General features: G+C 46.1%; 1 protein-coding gene across 2 annotated transcripts in view; it reads left to right on the forward strand.

The window, feature by feature from the left end:
* The window catches only part of LOC124999039 (MAM domain-containing glycosylphosphatidylinositol anchor protein 2-like), a 177,454-nt gene that overhangs the window by 84,868 nt on the left and 76,288 nt on the right, over positions 1 to 16,298 (forward strand). For both annotated transcript variants that reach the window (XM_047573781.1, XM_047573782.1), the window contains exons 4-6: positions 3,616 to 3,812; positions 8,514 to 8,646; positions 8,902 to 9,171. In XM_047573781.1, the coding sequence (XP_047429737.1) occupies positions 3,616 to 3,812; positions 8,514 to 8,646; positions 8,902 to 9,171 (600 nt within the window). The remainder of the gene's footprint in view (positions 1 to 3,615; positions 3,813 to 8,513; positions 8,647 to 8,901; positions 9,172 to 16,298) is intronic.

The raw sequence follows: 16,298 nt of genomic DNA on the forward strand, positions 1-16,298 counted from the left end.
CGTCCCAGAGAGAAACGAGTGCTGTCGTGTTTACTGGGCACTGAATAGATGACACCACCGCCACCCAATTAGGCCCACCTGTTTCAGTTTTTACATGATGCTTTTTTATATATATATATTATTACTAATGTCTTTTTTTTTTACTTCAATCTGGTATTATTTTTTCAAAAAGTATTAAAAATGACCACTATGCCCATGCATGCACAAGTTTGATGGACATTTAATCTAGTCAGAGATGCATCTTAATGTCTAAACGTGCAGGAAATAAGGTCTAGCCTTGTTTTAATTTGCTGTCAGACTCAAAAAAAGCACCTCGATTGTGAGGTTCTTCTTAGGGCACGAAGCCAAATAATAGCATCTCTAATCACTTATGCCACATGGCTATATTTCTACACACAGACACACACAAAGAAACATCCTGTCACCCTTACTTTAGGTGCAGCAGCTCCACAAAATCATCACCTCATTAACCCTGCACTTGGCCGGCAGTGGTGTAGAAGTTTTGACATGCTCTCAACTGTTTGTGTTCCCTGCTCGTTTCTGTCAACAACTCCCTCTGCATCGCTGGCTGCCTCTTGCTGTCCCTTGGCACGAAAATAAAAGCAAATATCTTGTCGGCGACATGAAAGGGCTGTTCTTGCCCATGAAAGACATTAAACAAATGTCACCCGGGTCAGCGGCTCCTGCCGGTAATCACGCCGGGACGGTGATTAGGTGAAATTAATCGCCGGCCTCTGTCGCTCATGGCTGACAGCCTGGGAGCCGGATAGGTGTCCTCTTCCCAGGTGACTTCAGCTGAATCAGGTGGAGAGGGTGAAAGACATCAAAGCCGATGGAAAATAGACAAACTCGGATTAGATTAACACCCGAGAGACCTCCCACCACCCCCACCCCCGCCCCCATCCTATAAACGTGTGTGTCGTCTGCACAAGGACGTCGGTGGCTGGGTCTGAGTAGGTGGAGTGCGGTAATGTGTGCTTTTCCGTGCAGGTGTCTGCTTTTTTTTTTTTTTCTTTTTTTTTGGAGGAGAGTTGGGGGGGGACATGAAAGGAAGGAGCTAAGGTTTGAAGTGATAATGAAGCGCCTTCTTTAGTCTCCATCTGCTCTTTTATCCGAACCACTCACTTGCACCTATTTGTCCAACAAATGTTTTGGTAGGCCGATAAAGAAGAAGTCTGCTGTCTGCTATTCAAACGGGAATATCAACATCTACAGCTTTTTTGTTTGAGGTTTTCTCACTTTGGTGAATGCAAAGATTGGTGATAAACTGAATGTTATACCTTTTTTTCCTTTTTTAACGCTCGTCTTGCGAGACCTCCTCTGACTAACGCGGGCGTCGCGTCTAGCATTTGCACATTTGTATGCTGTGCAGCCCTGCCCCCGCGTCTTAACATCACAGACCTGGAGTTTTGAGGCTTGTCATGGCTGGTAGAGGTGAGCGGGAGCGATGCCACGGTTAGCGCGCTGGAGCGTTTAGCCGTACACGGGCAGATTTACCGGCCTGTGAACCCATAAACCTGCAATTACAAACCCTAACAACTCTGGCGCAGGCGGCGTGTACACCGCCATTTTCCTATGGGCTCCGGGATTTAAGCTTCACAATCAGTCAAGCGTGTCTTCAGAGGCTAATTGCACAAGAGCGACACACACGCATGCATACAGCATCCATACGGGAGAAAGACTGATGGCGGAGGTGGAATTTTGTTTGAAATTCATCAAATTTTAATCCAGTGCGTACATTTCCATATTTCCATATTTATCTCTTTGTGCTCCTAGCATCCACTTTCTCCCTGCATATCATTTCGGCCCTATTAATAGCACAAGCCTCTCCTTGCCTAATACACAAGCGCACGGAAACAAGCGCTCGCATTCTTGTCGCCACAAGTGAAAGAAAAAAAAAAAAAAGAGAGACAGAAAACAGAGACAGCCTCCTATCTGGTCCAGCATTCAAAGACACTTGTATTCCAAGGTAGATAGGGCTGTCAATGAATCACTCCGTTTCTGCCACACTTGGTAAATTGACTGTTTGAAGCGGGAAACGGATGAGGCGGAAGCCGGGAAGAGTCGAGAGATAAGATGTGGGATTCATACTCTCCTCCTCCTCTCTATAATGAATCAGTGTATTTACTTAGAGCGATCTGCTCCTCCAAAATGGCCTTGCAATTGCTCTGTCTCTTCTGGAGCGTTGTCAACTCCTCCACTCCCTCCTGTGTGCCCCCCCGCCCCTCCTTCCTAAAAAGGTAATTGCTCTTACCTGAGACACTGTAATGGATCCTGGATGAAGTATTGACCGCTGCTAGATTTTGATTAAGGGGCTGTAGGGCAGAACACGTCTTTAATGAAACTGAGGAATCAGCATTCTTTGGCTGGTGCGACGAGGCTGCTGGATGCTGTGCGCTGTGGCCCACCGGCACCAGCACCGGCACCCTGATTAGGACCTGATCCTCAGCAAATCCTGGGGTGGGCCACGGCCACTGAATTAAAAGCGACAAATTCATCCATTAATAATACCTGAGGCGTTTGTAGTTTTTCTCTAGGGGCTTATAATCGTTAAAGATTTGGGTATTCATTTACTGTAAGCTGCTCACGCTCGCTCCCTCACACATTCTCGCGCCAGCGCCGCCGTCCACCTTGTTGCTCACTCGCTGATACACTGGCTGACTCATTAATACACTCAATCACTTTCCCCTTCATATGCGAAAGGTCAGCCTTTATCAGGGAGAATTTGAGCATAAGGGATAACTTGCGCTAGCTCCTCTCATCCTCTCCCTTAAATTGCCTTTTTGCTCGTGTTAAAAACTGATTGCATCTCGGACGGAGATGAAAGGGAAACAGCTAGCTCCCCATGTTCTTTGAGCGTGCAAATGGACATAATCTAAAAGGCGAGTATTAGCATGCTAAAAAGACACCACAGCTATGATGAACACCATTTGCCAAGGCTTAATGCGATAGCCGACTAAGATGATTAACTTTGAATCCATTTAATCAACCACAAGCGCTTTCTCAAATAACCAACTGTCTACTTGGGAGAGGAGGGAGGGGCTTCCCTCAGATCTTTTGGGTAACGGGAAGAGTAACAGATGTGTCAAATGTCTTAAGACTGTCTAAATCAAGAGCCAGCCCCCCACCCAAAAAAACAGTCTTTGAAGTGATGGAACAAGTGATCAAACATCATGTTGTGTACAGTATTTGTCATCCTTCTCTCATGGCTGAAGCTCACAATGGAGTGTGACTTGGAGCGCACAGCAGCTCGATCCGACTGGGAAGTCAATGTGCCCTTGGGCTGCATCCTATTGACTTAAGTAGCTCAAGTAGTGGGCTCCTCGCCTCCTTCTCGCATCGACCCCAGACTGCATGCCGATAACTGGCCCTCCTAATGCAATGAGAATTCTGACCCTATCGGTCAGACCTTTAACCACAATCAAGCGGCGCAGATTATGAGAGATTGAATTTGTATTTACTGATACCGTAAAGATTTTCTACCTGCTTCGTCATTATCGCCGCCGAAGCCAGGCCGACGCGCGTGAAATTGGAACAGTGTTATTAGTTGATCGGCAGCTCATGAAGATGCGTTTATTGACGGCTTCCTTCTCTGCGTGTGTGATCCTCCCACAGACCTGGATGACCCCGTGGTGACAGTGCACCAGAGCATAGGAGAGGCGAAGGAGCAGTTCTACTACGAGAGGACCGTCTTCCTGCGCTGCGTGGCCAATTCCAACCCGCCCGTCCGCTACAGCTGGCACCGCGGGAGGGAGGTCCTGACTCAGGGCTCGGACAAGGGCGTAGAGATCTATGAGCCATTTTTCACACAGGTAAGACAGAGTCGACATGCTGCCGCACATGCAAGGAAACATCTTTAGTTTTATTCAGTGCTGATAGCTTGCACCTACAACCAGGAGTGGGCCTAAAAATGTTACTCCTTGAATATGACACATAGAGACATAAGAGACATAGGCAGGAAATAAGTAGCTGCAAAGTCAGTAGCTGGCTTGGATCGTTGGGTTAACCCAGTTTGCTAGACAACCACAACCTGGAATGTTCACAATCAAGTACAAAGTGACTACAAAGGGACTCACTTTACATGTTGATGCTGTTTAAGACCTAAGTTTTCCTCTAAAAAAAAATACCTGCAAACCTTTTGTGAACTGAAAGGAGAAGCACACAACTGTCGTATCCAATCTTAAATGGATACATACTGTATACTTAGATTAGCCACAACATTAAAACCACTGACAAAACATCGATCATCTTATCACAATACAATGTTCTGCTGGGAGAACATTGGATAATGGCTTTGGTGTGGATGTTACTTAGACATGTAGCACCCACCTAGACCAGAACGGGTACCCCCACCCCATAGCAATGACACTCCTTGATGGCAGCAACCATACACAGCCTGACACAGACACACAAAAATGATTTAGGAACAACTCAAAAAAGAACATGGCAAACAGCAGAAGGTGTTGACCTGGCCTCCAAATTCACTACCCAAACCTATCAAGTAACTATGGGATGACCCACAGAGGCCCCGCTCCTCAACCCATAGGAATCAAATGCCCCCCCCCACCCTCAGAAGGCCCATGTCCATTGTCTGGTGAGTCACAACTGTTTTGGAGGCACAAGGGAGCCCTACACAATATTACAAAGGTGATCATAATGTTATGCCTGATCGTTGTACGTTACATGCTGTCTGGATGGGTTAACATCACAAAGACATGCACCTAATGCCGGCCACCTGCAGACTACAGGGAGCAAATAGGTTGATCAAAATCAGAGGAAGTGAAACACCCGTCTTTAACATCTCGGGGCCAGAGCTCGAGGCGTGTTCATCAGGTGCTAAATTCGCCGAAGCCCTTTCTCACAGTGTGCTCCCGCATCATCTCATGACCGCCAGTTAAGTTGCAGCTGCGACACCCTCAAAGCGCTCCTTGCAAAGCAGACTCGCAGTTTATCGGCTTTCATCGAACTCCTGTGACGCGGCGCCCGCTCGCCACGGGAGGGTGCTTGTATTTCAGTCACTGTTTGCAGCTGTGATTGCTAATTTACGCTATGTGTGTAAAACATATTTGTACAGGTTAATGTTTCCTCCAGACGTGACAGAAAGACTGAGAAGAGCTGCTTTTTTTGGCCTCAGCAGATGTGCAACAGATTGCAAAAATAACTTCCATAAAAAACACTCTATGATGAGCCTTAGTTTTAAAGTTAAGCAGTTTTCATATCTTACTTTTCATTGCTGTAATCTGTTATCTGTTAAGATGGTAACACAGTTTAATAGATAATGTTGGACATTCACTATAGGGCTTTAAATAGATACTATAAATATGTAAACTCTGACCTTCTCCAACTTCTCTTGACAATGAGCCAAAGGTGTAACGTGTCGTCACAACACACACGCACTCCTCTGAATTTTCACGACAGGGATGAGTCAGCACCAGCTGCTAATTAATGAAACGAACACGTCTCGTAACAAAGGCGACGTATTGGTTTGTGAAATGCGACAACTTCACCGTTGCTATTTCAGAAGAAAATCTGTTTTTTCTTTTTTTTTTTTAAACAAAACAAAACACTACCTTTAAAAAATGTCCTCCCTTCTCAAGCGACGGGGCAGCAACACTTGTACTCATCAACCCCAAGAATAGCCCCATCGCTTTCGTTAACCCAGATTCACGAGCTACATGCATACTGAGGGATTGCAGACGCGAGAGCGACAAGGGTTTTTCTTCACAGTCGCTTTCTTCCAGTCGAGCGAGTGGATTTTCTTTACAATCGGAAAATTGAGAGGCTTTGTTCCAGATAAGGATTTTGAGCAGTCAACAAAGACCTGATTGCGACCGTTCCGTCACTTGTAAGGGAATTGTAGTTTTTGAATTGATTGAGTTGGATGTCATTTGTGCGTGGAACTGGGCATCAGAGAGAATGCAAATCTATGAGGAAAGAGAGAGGGGGGTGGGTGGTGGCGGTGCCTGAGAGGGAAAACAGGCTTAAGAAATACAGAGAGAGAGGAAAAAGAAGTGAAATTGATGTTTGGCCAAATGGAGAAAGATGGCTGGGGATTAATGGAGGGAGTGAGGAAGTTTGAAGAAGCTGTACAACTGGACCTCAAAGACACTCCTCCTTTATCCATCCCGCTGTTCATACCTCTTTGCCCCTTCTCTCGCTTCCTCCCCCTGCCCCCTATCAAAGCTCTAATTGGGTCTGAAAAGTTGAGCGCAACCCAAAACCACCAGATTAGCATTGCGTGAGTCCAACCCCAAATAAATCCCGTCTTAACTCTGAGTAATTTGCTCACATAAATGGCTATTAACATTATTTTTCAACAATTAATCTGAACTCGCCTGAAACATCCACAGACAATTGGGGGACTTGTTCGTAAGTGACCCAAATCAAAGCTGTAGCGTCGACTCGAGCTCGCTATTGTCCCTTCTTCCATTTGTGCCAAGGAGATTTAGTTCATTTTTGCACCTTCCCCACTCCATTTTTCTTCATTCCGGCTTCACTTCAGCGCCTTTTCAAGCCTAACAAATGTTTTATATTCCCACCGATGTTGTAGAAATGCAGAGGTGGCATTTCGAGCTCTGCGCGGAGGACTGCTTCATTATTAATCGAGGCCCAGAGCTGTGGTTGAATTGTAACAAACCCCGTCCTTATCTGCTGTCTGTTACGTCTCCTCCACGCCTCGCGTCATAATTTCCCTCAAAAGCGCCAGAGAATGTCGCAATTACCAAAGGTCTGTCTCTCGGCTCTTCAGATTCTTAGCCTCTTAGTGGTCGATGGGATTTGATGGTTACGATTGATTGGATGTTTCACGTTGTCCTGAGAACATAACACCTTGATGGCCAGTTAATATCAGGGTGACAATTTTCTACACCAGTTTCTGGTGGGGCACCTTTTGTTGAAGTTTATAATCTGTATGGAAGTGATTATGTGCTAAAGATATATAGATCTTTTATAAAGCATTAAGTAGAACAATTTCCAGCTTCTGGAAAACGGCCGTAGAACACATAGACTAAAAGCCATTTATTAACTTTATTAACTTAATGTTCACGTGAAATGACAGTTTATTTGATTAGCAATATTAATGCGAAATGGCCCTATCATACACCGATCTGGCATAACATTATGACCATTAACAAGAGAAGTAAATTACACTGACTGACATAGTATTCTGTTGGGGAACCTTTGGACGTGGCATTCATGTGGATGTTACTGACACATGTACCAACCCCAGACCAGACCAGGCACTCCCACCCAACAGTTATGACACTCCTTGATGTCAGCATCCATCCCCAGCAGGATACAGCCTGACACAGACACAAAAACTAATTAGGAACAACTTAAAAAACAGCACCAGATGCCAAAGCGATCAAGTATCTGTGGGATGATCCACAGATGTTTTTATTAATCGCTTATAACTAACTTATGAAGGATCGTTCAAAAAAATGTGTTCAGCGTTATCAAAATCTATTACTTAAAGCTTGTTATAATTAATAATGAGTTCATTCCCTGCTGCCACTATTAAAAAAAATTAAAAAAAAGGCCTTAATTTCATCTTTACAATTAAGCATTTGAAGTTCATCCAGCTGCTTTGATTTCTTTGCTCCCCAAAGCTGGACGCGCAATGACAAAGATACTGCTCTCCTCTTTAATTCCTTTGCCCTTTACCGGCAGCCATTAAGTCCCGTTCCTGGATCTCTCGTGTGCTTTAGTGTTCAGTCTCTCCATCAATACGGCCATCAATCCTCCGCTACAGTTTGGTTTGTCCTTTACCTTCCTTTCTCTGCGTCTTGCATTTTCCAAATGGATTTTCTTTTCAGTGGCTCTCTCCCCACTCCCCCCCCCACTGCGTGAGCAAAGCCTAGCAGTCTGAATACCCGCACCTCATCCCCTGACATCTGCTCCCAAAGCTGAGGAGGCGACAGAAAGAGAATAGGGACGGAAAACGGGGGCCGCGGTCAACCTCACATTATTAAGTTATCCACGGGGCTCGCTGGATGCGAGAGAGTGCGATGGTGACGGGGGTGACAGGGATGCCGCGTGCGGGCCCGACTCGCATTTTAATCCGCCCATCCTCCTCCTCGCCTCTTCACGCACACGCTGGAGTGAGCCAGATCAAAGGTTCACATCCCCATCATAACCTTCTGGGCGGGGCTCATGGATGACAGGCGCAGCTGGAGTCTATCGCGCGTCCTCAAAGTGGATCTCCACTTCTGTGGAGAGACCCCCCCACGCCCCCCTGCTGAGCTCACCCATATTTCTGTATCTCAGTGGTGGAAAATGCTGCCGGGCCTTTCAGTGAAGAGTAATCCACACACCAGACTTCAGCAAACTGACACTTAATTTTCTTGAATAAAATATCTGCATCGTTTTTCTTTTTAATCTTTGTCTTCATTAAAGCTTCGTATTCTCCGACCCTTCTCCTGAGATGCCTCCTACCCAGTGCATAGTATCTTGTATTTATCATGATATTTTTGACACACATTTGCATACCAGTGTTGGTTTGATCCGAGCTGCAGGGGGAAACGAAGATTTTGAAGCTGAAGAACCTGCGTCCTCAGGACTACGCCAACTACAGCTGCATCGCCTCCGTCAGGAATGTGTGCGGGATCCCCGACCGCAGCGTAATCTTCAAACTCACCAACAAGACAGGTATTTCATATGGCTTTTTCTGCGACTTATTGCAGAGATAATTTCCTTTGAAATCATTGCCGGCGAGCTGCAATATGAAAATAACAGCATCCACAATAAATGTGTCTTAATAAATGCGGGACGAACACAGATATGGGCAGATGTGATGTGGTGAAATTCAGTTTCCCAGCTAAGTTATTCAGTAGCTGTCATAGCTGTCAGAGCTGTCCATCCATCCGCAGTCGGTCTTAGGCTCTGCGCTCTATTTCTCTGCAGCCTCCCCATCCATCAAACTGCTGGTGGAGGATCCTATCGTGGTGAATCCTGGCCAGACGGTGTCCCTGGTGTGCATCACCACTGGAGGGGAGCCGCCCCCCATCCTCACCTGGGTCAGCAGTAATGACAGCCTGCCACAGCGGAGCGTGGTGAAGGGGGGCACGCTCACGCTGCCGGCCATCAGCTCAGACGAGGCCGGCGTCTACAGCTGCGTGGCCAGCAACAACGTGGGAAACCCGGCCAAGAAGTCCACCACCATCGTGGTGCGAGGTGAGAAGTCACGACTGCACGGAAAACACGTGCCCCCGAAATCTTCTGTGTTATTTATCTCGGTGGATTCTATTGGAGGAGCTCATTTTCATTTGAATTGTATTACAAAATGCTCTTTTCCTTTAAGTTTAATTCCTCATGGGTTTTTTTCTCGTGGCTATTTTACATGGACAGTATTTCTTCAACCTAATTTTACAAGCGGTTCTGCCCACTGGGAAGAATTGAATCTTGTGGAAAAATAACAGAACCACAGTACATATTTTAATTTATTTTAATTGAAAATTCCTTCTGATCGTTCTGTTCCGATCGAGGTTGTTACCTGAGGCATCTTTATTCTGAATGATTATCAGAAATGCTTGTGTCCGTGTAAACACATCCAGGGTTTGTGAATGTTTCTGCTGCTGTTGCTCCTCCACTTTACAGCCAAAAACACGTCCGTCCCTCCGGTAGTTTTGCCGCTAACATTGAAAAGAAAAAATATGACGACATTTCATGAAAATGGGCCCAGTTGGAATGTTTATTTATTTTATTTTTTTTATTTTAGTACTGCAGCGGTTTGTCACGTAAAATCTAAAGCTGGGGATGCTGCAAGTAACTAAAAAGGTGCAAACCATTCTTAAGGCATCTAAGATTCCCATGCAGGTAAAATTATACATGTGGAATTAAATAATGAAAAGAGCAATATAACAAGCCACAGGCCATTTGATCCACAGTCCTACTGTGGCTGTAGTAAAGCCCTTTTTGTGCATACTTTGGATGGTTGCATTTTATTTCAGAGATGAGGTGTTTTTACAGCTTAAATGCTTCACTTCTAAAGTTTCTATTATATTATTTTCAGCTCATTCCCCATTTTGCTGGCTTCAACCTCGCAAACACACAGAGTATCAGCCCCGTCTAATAACCGCGGTCGCCCAAAGACAGTCAAGGGCAATGCCAGTGGCAAAGGAGTGCGAAGCCGTTAATTAAAACACGCTGATTCAAGGAGCGGTTTACACCGCTTTAACGGGAGCAGCGGGACGAGCGCCATTGGCGTCTGTTTGGTCGTTAAAGGGAAAAATATTATTTTCCAAACTGCTCCTCACCTGAGTGGCACGGCAGGCAGGGGAGCATCTGATGTTACTGTGGCTCATTACAAAAATAACTGTTCCCTGAGTACTTTTTTTGCACACTTCTGATGTTAACTCCTCGCTATCTGTCCGTAGGCACCCAGAGAGTGATGGCAAGTTTTAGGGACAAACCTGGCACGTAAACACTTATTTAAAGGCTCGTATTTAAGACAGGGATTTGTACCGTCAAAAAAAAAAAAAAAAGATTTTCTATAAGACCTGCAGAGATGCGTCATAATTTCATATGTTTGAATTCACTGCATTAAGCTGGAGGATTAAGTGGTGTGTAACTAGGCTTTCATTTATGACATAGCAGAGCACCCTGATGCTCTGGATGTGAAATAGCAGGAAGCTCTAGCAGGTAAATAAAAAGATGCATTAATAAGTGGAAGGCTTGCATGCAAAATACAACAGCTTATTTTCTTGTACACTTTGAGCACCTTACACACACACACGCAAACACACACACAATTGGGTTCGAATTTCAGTCTGAATTTATGAGACTGGCTCATGAATGTAATTTTTTTTCACAGTTTCCTCCTTTCATCTCAGAGATTATGCCACAGCTCCATCATCAGGTCGCTCTCTCTGCGCAGCCTGTTGGCGAGCACTTATTTATGCAGCCGTGTACTTCCTGGGAAGAAAACCAAACCATCGACAAATCATTCCTGATGGTACCCCCACCCCCCGACAGATAAACCTCCTTCTCCGCATTGTGAAAGTGCCCGCATTGTCGAGGACTTAAGAACTGAGAGGCTCACATCAAAGAGGGGATGTCAGGTGTCCCGTGGGAGCAGAGGAGTCAGAGCGCACTTGCTGCTGGCAATCGCTGCAATAAATATGATGCTCCCGTTGGTGCGTCGCACATCTGGAGCCGACGGTGTGGGATCCCGGTAAAATGGCGTCCACCTCCTTTTTCAAATATATATGAAGTTTGCGTACGCGCTCGCTGGTGTGTCACATCTGTTGCAGACTACGTAGCTTTGTCTGCGCTTGTTAAAACTTAAACAGGACGAATATGCATTATTCTGCTTGACTAAATGTCGAGCAGGATGCGCAGCCACTGATTTGTCACGCAGAGCTTTAAGGAAAAAACGAGGATTACGTTCACGCGGGCCGCCGCAGTTTGGCTCCGTCGGCTGAGATACAAAGGCTTTTCACGACATGGTCGGCCCCTAACTTTGCGTCGGTTATATAATTGTTAGATTTGTAGAGCCTAGGCTCATTATATCGTATCCTAAAATGCAGAGCACGATAAGCAGTCATTGTGGAGGGATGATCACGGATCTCCCAAAGCCCAAAAGCCGTCGCTGACATTAGTTTGACTCAGGGGACAAAACTTATACGGATGTGGTGAAACTCGGTTCGTCTACTGTATATGTGGCGGAGCAGATTAAGGATCGATGAGAACAGGAGATAAATTAGAAACACTGTCATCAGGCTGATGAATAGCCACTCTTGTCGGCAGTTGTGGGATCAATAATTATAGAGGGGCAGCGAATGACATTTAATCTACAGGAAAACGCCACCCGCTGACAGTTTGTCACTAAGTTCACGTTTCCGATCAACACACTTCAACTGCATCTGGGGTCGAGTTTGAACGCGGCGCACAATTATCAAAGCAAAGTCAATTAGGAAGAAAGATGTGTAATTATTGGATGGGTAACAGAATCCAAGAAAGCGCTGCCGACGTCAAATGGAATTTGAAGCTCTATAGATGTATAAAAGCTTTAATGGCGTCGCTGTTTTCATTTTATGTATGTGACAGGTTAATAAAGAATGGGAAGCAGTCGCTTAGAAGGGGACTGGGGGTCTGTTTGACACTGCTAATTAACAGGACGAGGGTTCAGCGCGTTATCACACATCTCTGGATCAGTCTCCCGAGTCTGACGAGCTGTCACTGACGCAAATGCAATTTTGGGATCAGCTCGCACGCGACGACGGCGCCCGTTATAGCCGTACAATAGCGGAAATGTTTATGACAAATCCTTTGTGTCACCGCTGATGGCGCCTTTAAGCTTAAGTCGCGCTGCAGACATGAGCAAAACGTGCTTCCTCTAATCAGTCGAAGTTCTCATCCATGCTCACGTTCGAGGACGACGATGAGGAGGTGCTGGAAACGCTGCGTTTACAGCTTCAGCGTGAGCAGATAATTGCCCCGCACTTGAAGACTGGGGTTTTTTTTTTGAAAAAGCAAACGGCGTGTCTACGAGGCACTGTTTTTAGAACAGCGTCTCCGTTGTTTGCTCATGCGTTTGCGGCGTGTCTGTGGCACTTTGTCAGAATGATTCCTCCTGTTAGTGAGTGTCACGCTGCTTGAAAACAACCTCGCAGCGTCTTTCCAGGGTGTGCTAAATTTCCATCTCTATCGGGAAGCTTGGATTACCATGGATACAGTGAGGTGATTGAATTCAGAAGCAAGGTGATTTTTATAAAACCCAAGGGTTTCGGGTATGGGGAAGACAATTGGCCGTTGAAGAATTAACTGTGCACCCCAAAAATACATCGGTGAGAAACAGTGATTTCTTACGTTTTTGCAAACCAATGTAACCCTTTAGAACATAGGTCTTCAACAGGGGGTTCGCAACCCAAAGGGGGTCCGCGAAAGTACTGCAAGGGGGTCGCAACATTTTTTTGTATATGTATTTTTTTTAATTTTCCCCCAAATTTTCTTTACATTAATACAAATTAGCACAAATACACAACAGATAGCTAGATAGACAGCACTCTATGCATTGTGTTTTATAAAATGCATGTAATTTGGGCACTGTGCAGTGCAATGCTTAATATGACCGTGAAGGGATTAAACACAAATGTGCTTTGTGTCCATTTTTTGACAAAAAAAAAAAAATCATGCCATACAAGCACACGAAAATCTTTTATTCATTTTTAAATTACGTTCGATAAAACCTGCCCTTGCTCCTCTGCCAACTTTTTACTGACATGATACTTTGAAGTGGGGAGGAAGAGGAAAAGTGAGAGAGGATAAGCCAGTCCGGAAGGCTGGAGCACGAGCAGACCTTTAGTTGCTCTTTGTTTGATGTATGTGTGCTTCCATGCAAGCGGGGGTTTATATGTATGTGTGTGTTTGCGTGTGCATTTTCCTACTTGGGAATGCAGCAATTTTCCTCTAGTGAATAATATATGTGTTGTGTAGCCGTGAAGGCTGAAATGTTTGGGATTATAAGCGCTCCGTGCAACATACAAGATATTTCCCCGCATGTGAGTGCGTTATGTGTGTTAACATTCATATGCAGAAACAGAACGTGCACGTGAAATACCAAATCGCACGGTTCGCTCTGCACGTTTTGCAGGGTCGCCCCGTGGCCTCGTCGTTGCCCGTCTCACCCTCCTCCCCCAGTCCTTGAGAAGCCCTAGCAAACTGCTGTTGCCAAAGGGGGCCGTGTGTGTGAAAACACACATCTCTCCCCAGCAGATGGTAGTTTCTCTGGCCATACTGTCCCACCAGCCAGACTGCCTTCCAGGGCTTGGCCATCTCCACAGCCAGCCCAGCAGGCTGCTGGCACGACATCACCCCGCTGACAAGATCCTTTTTATGGATTAAGGGTCCGCGACACGTCTTCAAATGCAGGTCAATACCCTGCTTCTCTCAGCCACTTCAGTCCATTCTGTCCCCGGCAACGGCACCAGTTTGTGACATATCTGCCGCGACAATGCACAGACACTCTGCGCGGGTTGCTTCTTTCTTTTTTTGTGTCGCGTATCAAATATGAGTGGGCAGCTTTCAAATGGAGAATTGAGACCCAACTGCCCGTGGATGGTGCTGAAATGGGCAGCCGGCCTAGGATTTTGTTTTCATGTCTCCTGACACACACACACACACACACACACACACACACACACACACACACACACACACACACACACACACGCGCGCGCGCAAGCATACATGCACCTGACTGCGTGCATGTGTTTCCCATCCATCCGTTTTCCCTCTGTGTGATGTGGAGAAATGAGCCTCGCTGCAGCTATCAAAGATTCCAAATCAAACGGCGCCGCGTTGTCATTGGATTTTCCTGGCAATTCCCCCGGGAGTACAGATTCAGGTGCTAGGCTTCCACATCCAAGGCATCCATCATTCCGACCTGCTAACACAGACGTGGCTAATTGCGCACGCACCCCCACGCGCAAGTGTGTGAACGCAAACACACGCAAAGTCAAACAGCTACACACTTTGTAGGTCTGATTGGGAGCTTGCTGTTATTTATAGAGAAGCAAAAAAAATGCAATCTTTCTCCGCGTGGGCTCCCCGCTGTTTATATTTAGACTGTTTTGGAGGGGAGAAAACAATCATGACGTGCCTTGTAAAAACCTTGCTGTCAGCATGTGAATCAACACGCAAGTGACCCTTATCAAATTTGCTTTGGAACGAATGCTGGTCGAAAAACTGAATACATTTCCATTCATGAATGCCAGATTCAGAGGCTGCGCGGCCGGAACCGGCGCTGTCTGACCCGTCTCTGGCGCCTGTGGCTCTAAAGGCCGCCTGTGCGTTTGTACGTGTGCGCTCGTACACGTGCCCTTGTCTTGTTTTGTTGGTGCTTGTGCGCGCGCTGCCTTTGCAGCGTGAATTAAAGCCGCGGGTCGGCCTGAAGGTTGAGAGCAGCATTTAGAACCATTACGCACGGCCACGTGTGAGCGGCTTCGTTATCGTCGAGCCGCTGACGCACGAGGAACGCGCTGGTGCTAAAGTGAGGACATATGGAGCGGTAAGGGGAGCGCGCTCGGCGCGGCGGCTCGTGCTCGCCGTTCCGCCTCCCGTCCGTTCGGAGGTTTAACCTTGAGCTTAGCGTCTGAGGAGAGAGTGGCAGATTCTGGAGACATCCATCTGGCTCAACTTCAGCTTCGCATGCTGATATTCTCTGCAAGAAGGAATGGAGAGCACAGCGCGGCGCCTGCTGAGAGAGAGACAGACAGGGCCGAGTGAAAAATGAGATGGACTGATGGGTAGACAGGAGGATAATGATTCAGAGCGAGGCGCGTCTTTCTTCTCTGCACACAAAGGCAGAGCAACGGCACAGAGAGGCTGAAGGGGGAAAAAAAAACACATCTTTTTTTTGCAGCGTCGCTTCATGTAGGCCTTTGAATAAGTGATGCTTATGTGCTTTTTTTTTTCATTACACGTGTACATATGTGCACGTCATAACCAATATGTCAGAGCTCTGTGCTCGACTGAGAAGCTCCCTTGAGGAGGCATTGTAATCCTGGTGCGTGACACGAGCTCTCTGTAGAAGAAGGAGAAGAAGAAGACCTCAACCAGGGCTTTTCTCTTTGTGTGATTATCTGCGCTTTTCATGTACACGGCGTCCATTATTCCCACGGGCTATTAAACCTATGGAGAATCAAAGAGGCTCGCTACGGGCCCTCAGTTTCTGTTAAAATAAATAAATAAATAAATTGAACATAGGAACATTGTAATATGTGCGGCAGTGATCCAGAAGAATGGCTTCATTGTCCCCACTGAAACGCATGCAGCCTCTCAAGGAAAATTCGATGTAAGGTACATGTAATGCAAATGTCGGAGCAAATGGAACCCCCATTTTCTCTTTTTAATATAACCGTGGAGGAAGCAGCTCCTCCTATAGCTGAGGTTTTACTCTTTGGCTTGTTGACACAGTCGAGGTTCAATGGCAGGGAGCTCTGATGATGATAAAAGGCAAGCGGCTTCAAAAATGCATCAATAATGCATGGAGAATGTGTTTGTGCATATGTTGACTTGTGTTTCATGCCCCAGTGGCTCTGGCACCGGTTTTAAAAATAACTCCAGGTTTCCTATAATGCGACTTCGTACTGTATTAAGTGCTTGATGTTTCTGCTTATCATACGTTGCTTTACGTCGCACCTGACACAGCAGATACCCAACACAAGAAGCCGACGCGCTACGGCATGTCGTAAATTAATCTTCCAGTGAGCCCTTGATAAGTAACATCTGGTACAAACAGTAAACGCTGTGTTTTTAGAAGCTTCTACTGTTCCCTTTTTGCTGACTCTGACAGAGGC

Source organism: Mugil cephalus, chromosome 21 (assembly GCF_022458985.1).
Source record: "Mugil cephalus isolate CIBA_MC_2020 chromosome 21, CIBA_Mcephalus_1.1, whole genome shotgun sequence".
NCBI lineage: Eukaryota > Metazoa > Chordata > Actinopteri > Mugiliformes > Mugilidae > Mugil > Mugil cephalus.